The sequence below is a fragment of the Mauremys reevesii genome, linkage group 3 (assembly GCF_016161935.1).
Source record: "Mauremys reevesii isolate NIE-2019 linkage group 3, ASM1616193v1, whole genome shotgun sequence".
NCBI classification, from domain to species: domain Eukaryota; kingdom Metazoa; phylum Chordata; order Testudines; family Geoemydidae; genus Mauremys; species Mauremys reevesii.
The window spans coordinates 58,034,268-58,053,775 of record NC_052625.1 but is presented as its reverse complement, the minus strand read 5'-3'; the positions used below and the strand labels follow the sequence as shown (position 1 = coordinate 58,053,775).

The window sequence follows — 19,508 nt, the reverse complement described above, 5'->3', positions numbered from 1 at the left end:
CAAAAGTAGTTCACATTTTTAAAAAAATGTGCTAGAGCATGGCTTACTGACTCTGATCTAATTGCATCTGACGGGCTCTGATTGTGCTGCAGCACAAACTCTAAAGAGTGCAGCAGCAGAGAAAGTTGCAAGTCAGCATTTAGCCCAAGGGCATTATAGAAGGTTACTTTTACTTTTTATTATTACTATTTGGTGGAGTGAATCTAATGCTGGTGAGAAGTGCTACATTGACAGCCCCAGCGGCATAAATCCTCTATTATTCCCCAAAACAAGTAGAGGAGAGGAAGTGGAAAGCTTAACTTCCCTCACCCCTTGTAGAAGGTACGGCTGTATTTTACAGTCATTGTCCCTAGTAATGCAGCTTTCAATCATGTTATTTCTGGAGGTAGGGGTGGGGGGCAATTAAGAACAGCACTGTAGTAGTTTTAAATAAGGGACACCCCTTCACCAATGCGCCTTCCCCCATTACCAATCCCTGGAGCCATCCAATGCATCACTCTAGAAGTGCTCTTTCAGTCCCCACAGGTTTTGGCCTGCTTAACACCAATGGGATCATCTCCATTACACCCAATGTGACCAACCCCTGCAGAGCCAGTGTTGGTATTGCCTTAAAGAAACGGGTCAACAGGCCATCTCTGCCTAGTATCCCCATCATCAATCATGACAGCAGCTTCATGCGACACTCATCAGGTGAGACTTGCTATGTCAGTGGGGTCACAAAGCTGGCATCACAATCTCTGGTGTTCTGTTCCCCTGGGAGTGAGGGCTGATACAGTTTAAAGCACAAATGGACTGAATTCTGCTCTCAGTTTCACTGGTATAAATCCATACTAACCCCAATGTAGTCACTCCAGACTGAGTGAACTGAAGTGGGCATTACTTATGTAGCCAATGGGAGTTTTGCCTGAAAACAAATTTAACAGGGACCTCAGGATATGGCACTTTACCCATTTTGAATTTCTAAAGTGTAACATTGTTTTTGGTTGTAAGATGACATCATAAAAGGGAGATGAATGTATACATCCAGAAAACCTGTTGTTCACACCCTACGAAATCACTGAGCTCAACTGCAGCCAGTCAGGATGAACTCATTTGCATATGTGATCTGATTGGTTGCTCATTGTCACTGACCTCTGAGCAGCTGCCTATCACATTGCATGATTTTTCAGCCAATCATTATCCAGTCACTCTCAGCTGTGGCAGTACTGCCCAATACCATTGCAGCCAGAGGTGGTTGGAGACACCCAGCTTTGGCGTCATGCCTCATGCACCACAAACCGCACGGTATTATTATGTCCTATAGCTTAAATATAACAGGTGACGTATGTGGGATGCTGCAGGGTGATATTGAAAATGTTCCCCCCCCCGCAATTAATGGATAACAGATAGTGGGGGTACCTAGTGACTCTGTTCTTTCTTTGTTTGATAGGAAGCTTTTGTTTTGTTTATCCTACAGCCATAGGACATTGTGATTCTATTAAATCTTGCAAGCTAAGAAGGGATAGGCTGGGTTGGTACTTGGAAGGGAATCTTTTATGGAACACCTTTCTATGTAGGAGGGGATTTTTTAAAATGGTTGGTATTAAAGTTAATGGGGTTTTTACCATTGACCAGTGGGAGCAGAGTTAGGGCATTGCTGAACACTTTTGAAATTCTCAACTTTAGTTTTTGTACCCTATATATCATACAAACCCTATAGACCACATATAAATTATGATATCCTATATATCATATATAGATATCCCCTCCAGAACCTATTTTATCTAGCCTTGACACAACATTTGCACTTTTAGAAGTCAAAAGTTTTTTCATATACAGTTTAGAAGAGGAAAATTTTGGTCTAAAGATCTTTAGGTGTGAAATTTTTTTACTTCTAGCACTTCGGATTACAAATAGGCTTTGTGATAAAATACATTTATCATGTAAAATTTAAGATGCCTAGTATATTCATTTGCTAGCACTGAATCTCTTTACTTACAGTTCACATTTGGAAGGTTTTCTTTGAAACCATCCGGGTTAGAAATTAACGTTTCCTATTAAAGAAAGCTTAGATTCTGCATGGTCTGTAAACAAATATATTTGATAAGACAAATGTATTCTACCCCACAATCCCTGATATACAGTCAGTGGATAGCTCCTAAAGAACAGAAGTATATACAAGACTCAGACATCTGTGAAAATCCCTGAATAATCACATTCCCAACAGTATGTTAAAATATACATATATGTGAATTTTCAGACTTCCATAACAAGCTGGTGTCCAGCGATAAGTGGTTGAAAAATCATGAGGATAGTATTATTATTAATGTATTTGTATTACTATAGCACCTAAGAGCTCTAATGATGGACCAGGATCCCGCTGTGCTAGGAGCTAAATAAAATACAGTACTGTGAAAACCATGGGTCAGATCTTCCACTGAAATCAATTAAGCTATGCTGCTTTATACCAGTTTAGGATGTGGCTCATATTTTTTGGTCTCTTAGCCATTAAAACAGTTCTAATCCTAAGCTTCTGAAACTCATTAAAAACGAGACTGCCCATTTTAATGGTAGGAAAATTCAGACCAATAGCAATTTCAGCTAAGAAGTTAGAATAGGCAGAAGACAAAATAAGCCTCACAATAGAATTTTGGTTGCGACCTTAACTGTGGAGTCGTGACCAGCACCTGCCATATTGATATCTGTGTGTTTGATTTTTCCATACAGCTAACTCCCTGCCAGCAAACATTCTCGATTCTCCAGAGGGGGAGGAGGAGTCTGAATGTGGGGAAGCCTTGGAGATGAGACCCTTCTCTCACCCGGAGCAAGGGCTGGTTGATGCTCTCAAGTGGCTCAATAGCAATGACTGGTAGGGAAACACTCCATCCTCAATTCCCTCCTTCCCCTCAACATAAATATGTGTGAGTGGTTGCCTATGCTCAGTCTCTTTCAGGATCAGGGGCTTGGAGGGGAACTAAGTGAAGCCAATCTTCACAATGCAATTGCTTTCCAGTAGACATGAGCCAGGGAAAGCTCTACAGCCTGGTTCTCCTGCCCAGGCTGTAATGCTGCTGTGGCTAACAGCAGGTTAACGTCATTCATTAACCTTCTCCTTTGGCCCTTTGCGTAGCCACAAATAGTAGTTACAGAGAAGAGATAAAATTATAGGATAATCAGAAGATTCTCCAGCTAGAAGCCTGTGTTTCCTATGTATCATATCCCTGCCTTGACTCCCAGCCAAAGGAGATGGAGGCCACTTCAGCAGTCATAAAGGCTGAAGTAGGGTTGGCCCTACAATTTGCAGGGTCTCAAGCTGCTGGGGGAGATGGGATTGAGTCGTCATGAGTTACCTTCCGCTCTGGTCTCATTGCTGGAAGCATAGGGGAGAGAACTGGGCCTCTTCCCCTTAGCCTTGCTACTGGTGCGTGTGTGTGTGTGTGTTCATTTCAAAAACTGCATCCTCCCCTAGCTCTGCAAGTTATAGATCTGTGAGTGGGGCCCAAGCAATCAGGTGCATTCCTTGTGATTAAGGTGAACTCTAGGATTCAATGCATACTGAGAAAGGAATTGCTCTGCCTGTAGTCTCTCTAAGGCAGGAGTTTTGGGGAGAGGGGCATGGAGTGTGAGGAGTAATTTATTAGGAAGCCAGGATCCTCAGAATAAGAACTTTCCTCACTGCCTAACAGGGGCACAAACAACGATATGTAACTGATGATCACACTATACTGAAATTAGGCATAGAGAGGGAAGAGAACATTCATGGATTCCAAAGCTATAGAGCCATTTCTGATCTCAGCTACACCAGTGTAAATCCAGAGTGAATCCATTCAGTTCGGCAGAATTACTCCAGATTAACAATGGTGTAACTGAGGTCAAAATCTGCCACCCTGCATATAAACACAGTTATTTGATTTTATTTTAAACCCCTTTACTTTAAACTTTCCCTCTCTCATCTTCTCCTCTTTCCTTCTCCCCTCTAATCCTCCACTACTTTCTTCCTCTTTTCTTTGACAACTCCTCCCTACCCCACACAGGAAAAAAAAATGAAGGCTTTCTCTGTTAAGTTAAATCCATGTACCCCAGTGCTGAGGCGACTGTCAGAGGAGGCTGTGCTTCTTGTCATTCACCAATAGGTGGCACTGTTAATTCAGTCAGTTGAGTCCTGAAACAAACTGGCAACATCAATAAGGGTTATAGAAGAAAAATGCAAGTTGTCTCCTGAGTCTAAAGAGAGATGGAAAATCCATAGTCTGCCATGAAAATCTCTAGTTTTCTCAAGGATTGAGTCTATCATGTGGAACTAGTAAATCAATCATACACCTTCCTCCAGCTTAGATCACTGGGGAATTGCACACACAGGCTACTGAAAGCATTTTTTTATTAGCAGTTTAAAAAACTATTAGGGAGTTTCTCGAAAATCCAGCACCTTTGCTTTTGGTGTCCCACTTGTGTGGGTTCCAGGGTCTATCCCCAGGTTGCAGGTGTGTGAAACTGTGTTTAGCACAGTGCTATGCAAGACCAATGATTTGTCTCTTCTATGTCTGTCTGTTTTGTAATTGCCTCTCAGGCCACTGAAGGAGAAAGGACTTTTCAGCATCAAATGCCTGGCTACCTGCCATTCAGAAGTCCTCCTTTGTCGACTTCATGATGTTTCCTTGGCAGTTACCAGAGAGGTAAGAAATTTGTATTAAATGTATGTCTACACAGCGTATAGAATAAGTGTATGTGTGTGTGTTTTATCTTTATTTAGATATTTGCAGGGGACTGGCTAGATGACCTCTTGAGGTCCCTTCCAGTTCTATGATTTGCTCTGTCTATTTCTATAGCTATTTTTATATCTATATCTTTAGATATCTGTCTGATATCTACATCTATATCTACATCTATCTATCTCTGTCTATCCCTACAGCTGAATGCAGTCTCTCTCTCTCTCTTTCTCTCTCAGCACCTTATAGACTAACGGATGTATTGGAGCATAAGCTTTCGTGGGTGTCTGACAAAGTGGGTATTCACCCACAAAAGCTTATGCTCCAATACATCCGTTAGTCTATAAGGTGCCACAGGACTCTTTGTTGCTTTTTACAGATCCAGACAAACACGGCTACCCCTCTGATACTCTCTCTTTGTTGCCTCTTTGAGTTAGGTATTACAATTATGCATTGTACAAATGAGGAAACTGAGGCACAGAAAAGCTGATTTGCCTAAACCAGACTGCATCATTGTCAGTCAGGATTAAACTCTGGAGTTTTGGCTCCCAGGTTTATGCTCGACTCACTAGACCACGTTTCTCTCTCTCTCTCAGAGGTCCCTGCTGACCTTTTCTCCCTCTTCTTTCCAGTGCCTGTTTTTAGTGCCTTGCTCCATAGAAATGTTTCCCCTGCTGCTTCAGACACAAATATCTCCTTGCATATCCAGAGTTCTGGAGCGTGTGTTGGACTCCATGAGCCAGACAGCACTGGGATTCCAGGGCAGTCATCCATGACTGCTCTGAACATCTTTACTTTTTATTTGATCAGTTAATTGAGAGATTTTATTGTGCCCATGTTAGACTTGTCAATGAGTTAAAAGCAGCCGCAAGTTCCAATTCAGCACTTGTTTGTGGCCTGCACAGCTGATTGTGCTATTACTAGGCATGATTTGCCAAGCACACTAAACCTTCTTCCATCTGCAACAAACAATGAGAGTTGGCTCACTTCTGTAAACTCCAATCTCCATCTTCTGTCTACAATACAAAGATCTAGCAGGCTTGAATAATAGGGGTTAGAGGTCTACAGAGCTCATAGGTCACTGTGTTCAGATCCGCAGGATTCAAATCACCCCTACCCCCTTTGAAATTCAGGGATGTGGGAGGCAGATGTTCAGATTATACTTTGCAGCTCAGGCTCTTTTCTAATTCTTACCTCACTGTTCTCTTTAGGAAGAGGTACCTTTTTCTCTTCCTTGCAGAAGCTCACATGCAGAGACATGGGTTCATCTTTCATTTCACTCTTGTCCCAGATTTTGCTTTCACAGTCCAGGAATTGCATTTTCTGGGCCTTGCATTGAACTCTTTGTAGCAGGCGTGGCCAAACTTCCGGACCCTCCGAGCCGCATAGAACAATCTTCAGAAGTTTGAAAGCTGGGGCATGCCTGCTGGGTCTCAGAGCTTCAGCCCTGCAGGAGGCGCCTGCCCAGGCTTGGGGTTTCAGCCCTGCTTCTGCTGAAGCCCCGAGCCCTGTCATGCGTGCCCCGTGGAGTTGAAGCCCCAGCAGATGCTTTCCATGGGGCTGAAGCCTGAGATCCCCCCCTCCCCACTGGGCAGAAGCTAGAGGTGTGTGAGGGGGACACATGGGGATCACGTCCCCCCCCATTTTTTGCCAGGGCTTGCTGGCCTCATTTGGTCACATGGTGCCGCCGGGGCCCCTCCCTGAATGGCGGTTGCTGGAGCTGGCAAGCTGGGATCTGTGCCTTGGGTAGAGGCAGCAGCAAACAGCTGGGACCTGCAGGGAGAACCGCTGCTTTTGCTGCTGCCTCTCCCTAAGGAGCTAAAGCCAGAGGCCCTGCCCTGCAGCTCCCAACTGTTTGCCACTGCCTAACCATGCAGAGCTAACACCTGGGAGCTGAAGGGACGAGGCCATTGAGGGAAAGAAGGGGTGTGTGCCTCGGGGCTGTAACTCAAGCTGTTGTGGTGGGGAGGAGGCAAACCTTTAAATTGTGCCCACCCACTCTGAGCAGGCAGCAGTTGTGTTTGGCAGAAGCCCTTAGCCCCACCACAGGGCAGAAGCCCTGAGCTCCCCCCACCCCAAGTCTAGTAGGTGGAGAAGGGGGGGCGATTTAGGAGCTGCACTTTAACTATAAAAGAGTCACATATAGCTCACAAGCTGCAGTTTGGCCACTCCTGCTTTATAGTAATAACATAGGATATGAAGATGGCTAGAACCATTGGACCATCCCCTGCCTTTGGGCAGCACCAATCTATCTTTCAACAATGCTGTGAACTCTCAGCTGCTGATCCATTCCAGTCTATGGGATGGGGCTTTGTCATTAGGGCCCAATCCATAGTAATGCTGAGTACCTAGATGCCCACTGACTTCAGGGGGAATTAAGGGTGCTCAGCATCTTGCAGGATCAGATCTTTATGAAGTGCATTCCTCCAAAGTGCTTTACCAATCCTAATGAATCCTCAAAACACGACAGAGGGGAAAAGGGGTGGAGAGAGGGAGGGATTATTTTCTCCGTTATGCAGATGGAGAAACCAAAGCAGAGATGTTAAGGGCTCAATACTTCCCCCTGTTGTTCCTTACTCCACAAGCAGTCCCACTGAATTAGGCCTTAAGTGATTTGCTCAAGCCTACAGAAGGAGCTAGTGTCAGAGCCAGGGGTAGTTCTGTGCTTCCAGTCATATGCTTAGTCCAATAGACTATATTTCACCTTTGATGTGACATAAAACTCTGGTTTCCCCTTGGCCCCCTAGATACATGCAGGTAGATCTTCTATCTAAGCTGACTCCTGTGTCCTACTCGTAACTCTTCCCCCTCCAGGTTAGCAACCTCCGCTCAAAGGTGTCTCGCTTTGCTATCAGCATCCTTGGCGAACTCTTCAGAACCATGAAGAAGCACATGGACCAGGAGGTTGAGGAGATTACCCGGGTCCTGCTCCACAAGACAGGGGATTCCAGCGAGTTCATTCAGAAAGCAGCTGATCGATCCCTGGGCATCATGGTGGGGAGTGTGACTCCCATGCGAGCAATGGCTGCCCTCATGGCCGGTGGAGTAAAGTATGTGACTCTTCCCTTGTCTGAGCTCTGCAATTTGACTACTTGCTTTATGGGGAACAAGAGAGTGGTGGAGAAGAAGGAATTCCCTTTGCTCTGGGGTATTTCACTGCCACTACCCATTTACACCTCCCATTATCATCAGATCACCACATTATGATGACCTCCCTTCTAGCACAGTCCATCAACATTGCCCAGATGCTGTGGTGATGGGGATGTGATAGATCAGTGCAGAGCCCTGTGATGTGCTCCCTCCACTCTCCAGGTGATGGGACCACAGCAATCTTGGTGTGTGGCCAAAACCAAGTTTCCTGCTTAATGACCATAGAGCACTAATCACGAGGCCACTGGGACAAACCACACATCATCAGGGCATTATTAACAAGAGAAGCAGGGACCAGTCATATGTATGGTTAGAGTGTACTCACAGGAGAAACTGCATGGTTTGACGGGGACTTGCCACACAGGGTCAATTCCTGAGAGTCTCCCATCATTGTCTTTAAAAACTTCACTTTCAGTTCAAAATGCACAGTAGAGCATCACCAAAATGCCAGCTTCAGTTCAGTGCAGCAGATCCTCTGGGTCTTGAGATACAGACTTTTCTGGGAACCACTAAGTTGGCACCACTTCAAAGTGATGGTTCCATACCTGGTGCTTTCAAACAGGTGCTATTCATTCCAGTAAATGAAGGTCTGGCTAAAACTGTTGGTGAGATACATGTCTGTATACCTTCTGCAGTCCTGAAAACATTAAAACACCAAATGTTCTGGGTATATCTAGGCAGAGGCTGTGTTGGTGAATATACTATAGCACTGTCCCTCATTGTGGTTTTAGGTCTCTGACCATTCAATGGGCTGCTGGATCTGAAACAAGTTGGTGAACTAAGTCCGAATGCTAGTGCACCAATATCAGTGTCAAAGGCATAGTTGCCCCTCCTATCCCTGTCTGGGTTGTTAATATCAGCAGGAACCCCAAGAGCCAAATGTGCCATGGAGACTGAATTCCCCTCTCATCCTTGTATGTGGTCCCTCTGTAACATGGTGGTTCTGTGTGTATGAATGGATACTGTGATCACTAATAGCAGGGTCCACAGAGAGGCTAAGAGACCTGCTACTACCAACAATTAAGGAGCTCTCTCTTGGTCAAGTGGCAGAGGCCTGTGGTTTTGGAGATGAAGGGCCATATAGACATGTGCTGGTTTGATGTCTTGTCTTCAGCCATCGTAACCCCCCTGTTCGAAAGTGCGCCGCTGAACATTTACTGACTGTTATGGAACAGATTGGGGCTGAAAAACTTCTGTCAGGCACCAGAGACAACACAGAACTACTGGTCCAGACTCTGGTGAAGCTTGCTCAAGACTGCAATCAAGACACTAGGTAATGATGTCCCTTTCCCCTCGCAGATGCAGTAGCCTTTTGTGATCAGTAGCTGGCAAAAAACAAACCATGACAATGAAAACTAATGTAAAACAAGCATAAGGAAAACATAATGTAAAATAAGCATAAGGAAAGCATGCTTCCAGTGTGTATACTGTTGGCTAAGAAAAGGTGCAGGATCCATCTTTTATGGGTTATCGGGCAATAAAGATCCATTCAAGCATTTACATTGCATGAGACATCCTTTAGTCTCCAATCAGTTTCCTTTGGCTCCAATATGCAAATATGACTTCCTTGGGTATCTTTTGGGTGTTATGTAAAACTGAATCCCTGGCCACTTATGGTCATTGAAAGATCCTGGAGCATTCCTGGTAAGATTAGGGGTGTTAGCACCCACTATCCTGGTCAAATTCTGGTGGTATTGAATCAATGCTTTCTGCCTCCCTAAATTCCCCTTGAAGCTTCAATTGGCTCTGATAGTTATCACTTTCCACCCTAAACTATTGTGTGCTGTTGAACAGTTGCCATGTTCCACCACAGAGGTAGCTGCTCTTTGGTAGTGGATGAAAACAACTCTGCAATAATTTGTTAAAGTAGGTTAGAAGCTTGCAAAATGAAAGCCTTTTTAAGGAAGTAAATTGTTATGACCGTTACACATCCTCATCAAAGGAAAAATAGATTCCTTAATTATTTAATAGATCTCCATAGAGTGAGAGGATGTTTCCTCATTGCTCTGCTGCTCCATAGCCTATTGTATGCAGCAGGCCATATTGTATAGTGATGCCAGTTTGAGGTAAATCTTAGTCTTTATTTATCTCTCTTTTGAGGGGATAAAAGTCCTTACAAAGTGCCACTAGCTTGTATTGAACATGGAAAGCATAAAATTTCAGTTTCTTTTTGTAATCCCTACCTGCCTCCTGGATAGATAAATAAAATGGTGATATTTTGAGAGAAAATGTTCCTTCATTAATTTCTCCCCCTTCCCATGCTAGGTTTTACGGCCGGAAGATGCTGAATGTGCTGATGCCTCATCCGAAATTCGATGGGTATTTGAAACAGTCTCTCCCATCACATAACTTGCGGAATGTTATGGCAACAATAAAGCAGAAAGTAAGTGCTTATCAGGAGATATATCTTCTGTTTATATGTACTGAGAGAGCCTATACATGATCATGCACAACCCCCTCCCCCTCTCTCTCACTGGCTCTTCTGGTTCATGGAAAGGAACTGCAGATCCTGGCCCAGTTTATCAGTTGGCAGTGAGGGAGGTAAAGTAGGTGGAATTATGGACACAAATAAGAAAGGAAAGTAGAAGAAAATGGTCTCCTTCACACCCAGAAAGAAAAAGAGGGCAGGGGTGGGAGTAGTTCTCTTGAAAGTGTCAAACCTCTTTTTAATACATAGGGGAGGAGATGTCCCTGGAAGATTTCCTAAAATAAGAGAGATGTGTCGCTTAATTGGAGTACATACCTACTCCAATCAGAAATTACTACCTCTGCACTCATGTGATGTGGAACTAGAAAGTGCTCCAAGAATCCCTACAGCAAGTAGGAAATCGTCCTGATGAGCATGGGCTTTCTAGAGAAGAACATGGGTTTGTTGAGGAGCTGGAAGAATGCCTCAGGTGGAATTCTCCCAGTATTCTGTAGGTCAAGGATACCTTTAGAATTACTGGGGGTTCATCTGTTCCCAGAGTTATCTGCTCTGCAACAGGCACCAGTTTGTGACTGCAGTGGTTTTGCATGTGACCAGATCTAGCTGACTGTCATAGGGTTTTATACTGCTGCCCATCACTGTAGCATCTGAATGCCTCAGATTGATTAGGATGGCAATAGCAAAGTCTCCAGTGGATTTCAGGGCATCTCTGGCTCTTCTCCCTTTTTGGGCTATAAAATTCTCTGCTTTCTCATCTGAAGAACACGGATCCTGGCTCTAAGCTGTGTTTCACACTGTCATAAGAAATCATTTCCTATCTTCTCTCGCTTTTTATAGATGCATTTTTTATATATATATATAGGGGATGGAAGACAATGTATCTGAACCTCCTTCTGCCAAAGGCCGCCGGGAGTCTAGGAACAGCAGCTTGACTACCTCCCAGGACAGTCTGCCTTCCAGTGAAGGGTACTGAACATTTCTTTGTTACGATTTCATTATCTTTGAGGATATGCATGGTGGAGTTTTCAGCCTTATTCATCAATAAACTATCTTTAGGCTAGTCTGAATGTTTTGTAGCTGTGTATAAGGATCAGATCCAAAGAGAACATTACTGAGCCAGGTGTCTGCTGCTAGTCCAGTGGCAATGCCACACCTGCTGTGCTGGGGATCAGAGTTCAAGACAGGAACTTGGTCTTTTTTGCTCCCAGGACTGGCAGTGGAGCCACCATTGTCTTTTCTCTTTTGATAACACAGTGGATTTGTTCCATTGTGTTCAGTGGTGGCAAGAAGAAAGAGAGCATAAGCCTCACCATTGTGTTTAGAATTTTCCCCAGGTATGTGCTGGAATTAATGAGCCCCACTTACAAGGGACTAGTCCCCAACCTACTGAAATCAATGGGAATCTTTCCATTAACTCAGTGGACTTTGGATCAAGCCCTAAGAGAGAAATGGTCTGAGCACAGGACTGGGAGCCAGCACTTGGTGTCTATTCCCAGTTTTGCTACTGATTCCTCTGGGTGACCTTGGGTAGATCACTTTAACCCCCCTGTGCTTCAGTTTCCTAATTATAAACTGGAGATAATGTTAACTAGATGTTGCTTCCTGTAACCATACTAAGCTCTGAGGCTGAGTTATTAGAGCAGACTCGCACTGTAACCAAGTGAGCAGGAAGCACCCTGAGGCTGTGTTTGTCATTGTTATACTGAAAACGTTGTTACCCAAAGGTGACATTGAGTTTTTCTGTTCCAACACCAGGTCCAGATCAGACACCCTAGCACCAGCACAGCCGGTGGTTCGTCGCTCATCTCTCCGTAGTGTGGAAGCAATGGAGCAGCTCAAGGAGCTGAACAAACTCTTGATGGCTAAGGAATTTCAGACACGAATGGAGGGAGTGACGCTGCTGGTGGAGCATTGCAGGAACAACCCCCAGTTCGTCTCTGCAAACATTGTCCAGGTCTCAAGAGCCTTTTCTCTTGTTCCCTTTCCCCATGTACCCTGGCCAGGCTTCCCCCAATACAATCAATTCCAGTTACCTTCACCCTCCAGTTAATTCAGGCCAGGCTGGCACACCCTTACTCAATACAGTTAATTCAAGCCTGGCCCTACCTTTCTGCAAGGTTCCACTGCTGCTGCCCCCAAGAAGGTCTTTGCAGCTGCTGCTGCTTATGGCCCTGCTGTTTCTGCCTTCTCCTCCCCTCCAAAAAATAGTGAGAGGGAGCCCAGCTGCCCAGAACTGCTCACTGTTTTCCAGGAGTGGAGTGGGGAGGTTGGAAGGAGTAGGCTGGGCTGCTACATTTTTCATAAGAGAGGGCTGGGAGATGGGTATGGAACCTCCTAGCCCTGAAGAGCACAGCTCCAGCGTTGTGCTCCCCCTTTCTCTTCTGTGGATAATGTAGTGGCTCAGCCTGATCACTTCCTCCTCACCTCTCTTCTACCTGAAAAAACCTGTCAGCTCCTGGGGTCCCATTCTGGGACCCTCTCTCTGCCTCTTGAAGGGAAGGGCAGAGGGCTCAGAGCTGGAAGAGAAGGGTCTCCTCTCCTCTTCTCCCACCCCCACCACTGCAGGGAGCTGCTGCTTCTCTCTGTCCCAGGGATCACTGCCTGAGAATGTGGTGGCAGTGGGACAGGGAGTCAGAATCTGCTCTAATGAGGAGTGCACGATGCATTACACCTGAGAGGCCTGCCTGTTAGACTGATCAGACCCTGAACCACTTCTCAGAGCCCTGCACTCCACCAGCCCCAGGTTTTGGGAGGGTTGGGTAAAACAAGACTTGGATCAGAACCAACCCTAGTTTGGCAAAGCCAGAGCTACCCCGTTTGCCTCACCTATCTTCCCAAACTCTGTTATTAACTGGTAATTGTGATTCTTCTACCCAAGCACTGAAATGACTCAAAGGAAGGTAAATGTGGGGACCTTAAAGAGATTGGCTGCTCCCTTCAGTAAAAGGATTTCTGAACTTTATTGAGGAGGGATAATAAGTATTTTTATCCCTCCCAGCCAATCCCTCCCCCCCAAATCCCCTTTCCCTAACACATTGGAAAATGAGAAGCTATTAAAGAAGCTAGAACCTGCAAACAGTACTGTACATAGTGCTCACTATTGTGAGCAGCACATGGAAGTCCGTGAGACTTCTCACAGTAGTAAGTGCTGACCTGGTATGAAGTGTTGGCAGGATGTGGCCCATTTTTTGTGCTTGCTGGAAGCCTCTATTTCTACATTCCCTGCCAGCCCCAACGGTGCTATACATCCTGATTTTGCTTTTTTATTTTTGAACAGATTTTTGATGCTTTTACCCTGAGACTTCAGGACTCCAACAAGAAAGTGAACCAGCATGCGCTAGAGTCAGCTGCCTCCATGATCCCTATCCTCAAAGATGGCTTACACCCGGTAGTGGTCTCCATGGTGACGGTTGTCACTGATAACTTGAACTCTAAGAATTCTGGGATTTATACTGCAGCAGTGAGGGTGCTGGACACAATGATCGCAAACCTAGGTAATATTTACTTCTTCCTGTTTCTACCATGGGTATCCCATCGTGTGATACCTGCACAATTGCTGTTGCTCCATCTTGGAGTCAGTAAGCCACTTCTGGGCCTCAGATCAAAAATTTCAAAGTAGTCCCTTAATTACCTCACTTGGCTGATGAACTCCACTCTGGTTTGAGGGAATGGCCAGCAGCTGTAAGGGTGTCCCTTAGCCTAGCAGCTTAAGTGTCCTGATTGAATTCTTCTAAATGGCTCTGTAGATGGATGCTGTTTTTCACCAAAAACATGTGTCTGGCTGCATTTCAGTGATTCTTCTCTCTACTGTTTGTTCTTAACCATACTCACGCTCACAGTCATAAACCACACTCACAACCATAGCATCTGAGCTCTTTCCAGAAGTGCATGAAGTAATGTGACGAACATCTATCATGTCTGGTTCTTTCCTTCTCCTCAGTGAGAGATTGTGTAGGGATTTTTATTTTTACACCTCTACCTCGATATAACGCTGTCCTCAGGAGCCAAAAAATCTTACCGCATTATAGGTGAAACCGCGTTATATTGAATTTGCTTTGATCCACCGGAGTGCACAGCCCCGCCCCTCCGGAGCACTACTTTACCGTGTTATATCCAAATTTGTGTTATATCGGGTCATGTTATATCGAGGTAGCGGTGTATTTCATGTAATATATTACATGTCTGCTGTGCTATGTCTATATTACCTCAGGCAAGATCAGAGAAGTATGCCTTGTGCTTGAAGTGGGAGATGGTTTTGGTTTGTAGTGTTTCTTAGTTTTTGCAGGACTTTGTTCCACTGTCTTGGAGCAGCTCCTGGGGAAGTTCTGTCCCCTGTACTGATGAGCTTTACCCTTGCAGTGGACAGTTCAGCTGTACCTGGGGGTGGGAGTCCTGGAGTGGGGTCCTACTCCCAGAATTTTATATGATCTTTTATGATGTCCTGGACCCAAACCATTGAGTGCCTTAAAGATCAGGACTGAGATCTAGAATTTGACATGTTACTGTATTTTGCAGCAAGCCAGCGCAGTAAGCAGAGATCAGGTGATGGATGCCTGGCACAGATTGTGCCTGATCCTGCATGCGTGTACAAGAATGGGGTGGGGTGGAACTGCCTTCAGCCCCTCTTTTGTGCACCTATAGAGGGACCAAGCACAACTGCCCTCCTCAAGTGCAAAGACCAGGGGTCTCTAGTGTAATCAGGGGTGCTAGAAACCCCAAATGGGATGGGCAGGAAGTGAGGCCATGACACAAGTCCCGTCCCCACCAGTTAGTTAAGCTGACCTATTGCACGGCGTGCAGAGTGCACTTTGTACTCTTCCACAGTTGCCCTAGCATTTCCAGTGATATTGCACCTGCCTCACTTTCATTTCCTTTAGGTGCTCCTGCTGGGATGGTGCACCTCCACACTGCCCCTTACAACACTCTTAAAGCCACAACGGGCCCCATAGCTTGGAAAGTGCTGTGAGATCCCTCTACATGAATAAAGCCCTCACCCTACATGTAAATACATGTAAATTGGTGTCATTGTTCTACATATTAACCTCTGGGACTCATTGTCTTGCACTATCCCTCTCACAACTGATCTCAGATGCACAGCCAGTATGTACATCTTACACAAACACAAACATCCATCTCATGCTGTCTCCCACCCACCACAGCTCTCAATCCACCATGGTCCTAATTTTGGGACGAAAACCCACAATGAAGGAGGAACAAAAGGAAAAACAGTAATATGGATCAATGTTTTAAAATGCTGTGAGATTAACTTTTCCCCCTCTCAGCTAATATTTTCTCTCATCTCGGTTTCATGAGTCAGTGTTTTCTGATATTAATTATTCACAACAATAAATGTGAGCATGGAGGTCCGGATATCTGTTGGGGGTGGGATATGGAGTTTTTGCCTCTAGGACACTAGTTCAAGTCAAGCCCAAGTCAATAGGGAGTGAAAGTTGTTACTGTCAGATGGTTGCCTGATTGTCTGTATGGACTGATTTTACTAGTCTAACCCATTTGCCAGTGGACAGGTGTTTACATCACATTTGGCTTCCCTGCTGGTAATTTCATTAGGGAAGGTTAAGACTGAGGGCTGGTCTACACTAGAAAATTAGATCGACCCGGCTATGTCGATCAGAGATATGAAAAATCCACACCCCCGAGCGATGCAGTTATACTGACCTAACCACCGGTGTAGACAGTGTTAAGTCGACAGGGGAGTTTCTCCTGCTGACATAGCTACCGCCTGTTGTGGAGGTGGATCTTTTCAAGTGTAGAGTAGGCCTGCCTGTAGTTAAGTGGACCTAAATCCCTATGTAGACAGTGCTAGGTCAACAGAAGAATTCTTCCATTGACTTGGCTACCACCTCTCAAGGAGGAGATTTTACTACAAATTACTGAATTACCCACTCAGCCATCTAGGTTATGCTTGAGACACCTTGCCAGTGGATGGGGGTGGAATGGGGTGAAGTTTGTGCTAGCACTGTTTTTGTTGTGCCTGTTCTGTCAACAGAGGCTTTCAGTCTTCAGGTTTGTCAGTCTGGCATATTATTAGCAGCACCAAATTCGTACATGAAAATAAATAAAATATGAGATCAGAGCAGATGTGTGTGTGATGAGAGACGAGTTTGGGTTTGAAATGAGGGATGTTCCTTGTAATGATGGTCACTAAGAGTTTTACACATTAAAATAAAGCTGTTTCCCTTCTGCAGAGGCACAATCTTATACCTTGTACAGGACTCATCTTCACACCATGGTGGACTGCAGTTTGAGTGAGCTATGAGTTCCACACAAAATACTGGCGTCTTACAATGATGCTAGGTTTGCAAATCACTCACTACATGATGATCAGAGGTGCTGAGCACCCATATCTTCCATTGACTTCAACTGGAGTTATGGGTACTCAGCTCCTCTGGAAATGAGGCCCTTAGGCCCGGCTCCTCAAAGGTATTTATTCACCAGTTTCCAAGAAGAAAGGGGTCAGAGTGGCAAAGCTTGAATCTGCATCCAAATTTCCCCAACATGTTAGAATTTATTGAATCTGGACTCTTAGTTTGGTTTGTTATAAAGATGGGGCTAAGCAGTAAAACCTGGTACTGAACATCTCTAGAGCATAGGGACAAAGGAGTGCATGGATTTTGAGGTTGTTTCTGGCCCATCTTGGCTTCCCAGGCAAGTTGCTTTGATGCTGATGTGAAGGGGACCTTGACCCAGCAGAGCTCCTGCTGCACCGCCTCCTAAGAAGCTCTAAATTATGGGCCTTGACTGGTTCCTTCTCCTCTCTTCAGTTCATAAATATCTTCAACCCTTGCTCTTCTTTTTTTTAAATGAAATTTATGATTTGCCAAGTTCCTTACTAGAACAACCAAGTATAAATCCAGACCTAAATGATGGCTTGTTCCAAATGTTGTTCTGTATAGGGCGAGATTACTATTGCCAATAACTACATAACCAAGGCCTGTTGTAAATTCTCTTGCCATACAGATTTATGTCAGCTATAGAAATACTGCACTGGGTGAATATGCCTGAAATATTTAGAGTGTTCAAGAGGCAGGCCTTAGAATGGAATTATTAACTCTCTTTGCACCAGCGAGCCAGAGCTCTTATATAGCTAATAGAATTTGCTCACTGCTTGCCTGTCGCTGTTCCCCTGTGCAGGGAAATTGTTTTTAGACCATAAGGACAAGATTGTGTCTGAGTGTAAAGCAGAGAGAATTGTGTGAGGTCAGCACCACTGTGTTCTGGCCTCTCCTCAGTAGGTGGTGGACCTAGACCCGCTCTCCACACCAGCCAGCAGAATGGAGGTGAGCAGATGCCTCACCCTTGTATTATGGTATCCAGCAGCCACGATCCCTATTGGTCTTGTGTCAGGTTCAAGTATATTGTCTCTAGGAGTTTCTCCTCTCCCTCCCCCCCTCCAGGCTATGTCTTAAATGAAACACTGTAACCTGTAAGCACTGGCAAGTGTCAGTACTGGAGCTGTGAAAAACACATTTGTCCATGTTCGTGTAGGTTTCAACTAGAGATGGGTTCAAGCTGCAAAGTTTTTAATATTTTAGATCCAGGGTTTCGGTTCTGCCCATCAGACAGATATGAGCCATTTGTAAAATTCAGATCCAGAACTGGATCTTATACACTCCAAAATTCAAGGATCAGGGGTTTTGATTGGGATTAGGGCTGTCAAGCAATTAAAAAAAAATCACAATTAATCGAGTGATTAATCGCACTGTTAAACAGTAATAGAATACCACTTATTTAAATATTTTTGGATATTTTCTACATTTTCAAATGCACTGATTTCAACTACAACACAGAATACAAAGTGTACAGTGCTCACTTTATATTTATTTTTGATTACAAGTATTTGCACTGTAAAAAAACAAACTAAATAGTATTTTTCAATTCACCTAATACAAGTACTGTAATGTAATCTCTTTATCATGAAAGTTGAACTTACAAATGTAGAATTATGTACAAAAAACCTGCATTCAAAAATAAAACAATGTAAAATTTTAGAGCCTGCAAGTCCACTCAGTCCTACTTCTTGTTCAGCCAGTCACTCAGACAAAGATGTTTGTTTACATTTGCAGAAGATAATGCTGACCTCTTCTTGTTAACATGTCATCTGAAAGTGAGAACAAGCGTTTGCATGGCACTGTTGTAGCCAGCATCACAAGATATTTACATGCCAGATATGCTAAAGATTCATATGTCCCTTCATGCTTCAGCCACCATTCCAGGGGACATGCGTCCATGCTGATGACAGGTTTTGCTTGATAACAATCCAAAGCAGTGCAGACCAACACATGTTCATTTTCACCATCTGAATCAGATGCCACCAGCAGAAGGTTGATTTTCTTTTTTGGTGGTTCAGGTTCTGTAGTTTCTGCATCAAAGTGTTGCTCTTTTAAGACTTCTGAAAGCATGCTCCTCACCTCATTTCTCTCAGATTTTGGAAGGCACTTCAGATTCTTAAACCTTGGGTCAAGTGCTGTAGCTATCTTTAGAAATCTCACATTGGTACCTCCTTTGCATTTTGTGATATCTGCAGTGACAGTGTTCTTAAAATGAACAAAATGTACTGAGTCATCACCCGAGACTGCTATAACATGAAATATATGGCAGGATGCAGGTAAAACAGAGCAGAGGACATATAATTCTCTTCGAAGGAGTTCAGTCACAAATTTAATTAACACATTTTTTAACGAGCATCATCAGCATGGAAACATGTCCTATGGAATGGTGGCCAAAGCATGAAGGGGCATATGAATGTTTAGCATATCTGGAACCTAAATACCTTTCAATGCCAGCTACAAAAGTGCCATGCAAATGCCTGTTCTCACTTTCAGGTGACATTGTAAATGAGAAGTGAGCACCATTAACACCTGTAAATGTAAACAAACTTAGCTGAACAAGAAGTAGGGCTGAATGGACTTGTAGGCGCTAAAGTTGTACATTGTTTTGTTTCTTGAGTGCAGTTATGTAACAAAAAAAATGTACATTTGTAGGTTGCACTTTCATGACAAAGAGATTGCACTACAGTACTTGTATGAGCTGAATTGAAAAATACTGTTTCTTTTGTTTATCATATTTACAGTGCAAATATTTGTAAAAAAAATACACTTTGATTTCAATTACACAGAATACAATAGATATGAAAATGTAGAAAACCATCCAAAATATTTAATAAATTTCAATTGGTATTCTAGTGTTTAACAGGGTGATTAAAACAGATTAATCACGATTATTTT

The 19,508-nt window shown here is 44.1% G+C and overlaps 1 protein-coding gene across 7 annotated transcripts in view; it reads left to right on the top strand.

Moving 5' to 3' along the window:
* TOGARAM2 (TOG array regulator of axonemal microtubules 2) overlaps nucleotides 1–19,508 on the top strand; it is a 73,427-nt gene that overhangs the window by 46,931 nt on the left and 6,988 nt on the right. For 6 of the 7 annotated variants that reach the window (XM_039530089.1, XM_039530088.1, XM_039530092.1 and 3 more), the window contains 9 exons: nucleotides 517–690; nucleotides 2,707–2,848; nucleotides 4,547–4,652; nucleotides 7,500–7,735; nucleotides 8,950–9,108; nucleotides 10,101–10,218; nucleotides 11,126–11,229; nucleotides 12,019–12,217; nucleotides 13,541–13,757. In XM_039530089.1, coding sequence (XP_039386023.1) covers nucleotides 517–690; nucleotides 2,707–2,848; nucleotides 4,547–4,652; nucleotides 7,500–7,735; nucleotides 8,950–9,108; nucleotides 10,101–10,218; nucleotides 11,126–11,229; nucleotides 12,019–12,217; nucleotides 13,541–13,757 — 1,455 coding nt within the window. Of the gene's footprint in view, nucleotides 1–516; nucleotides 691–2,706; nucleotides 2,849–4,546; nucleotides 4,653–7,499; nucleotides 7,736–8,949; nucleotides 9,109–10,100; nucleotides 10,219–11,125; nucleotides 11,230–12,018; nucleotides 12,218–13,540; nucleotides 13,758–15,140; nucleotides 15,482–19,508 lie in introns of those variants that run through there. The other variant, XM_039530093.1, reaches the window with a different exon arrangement.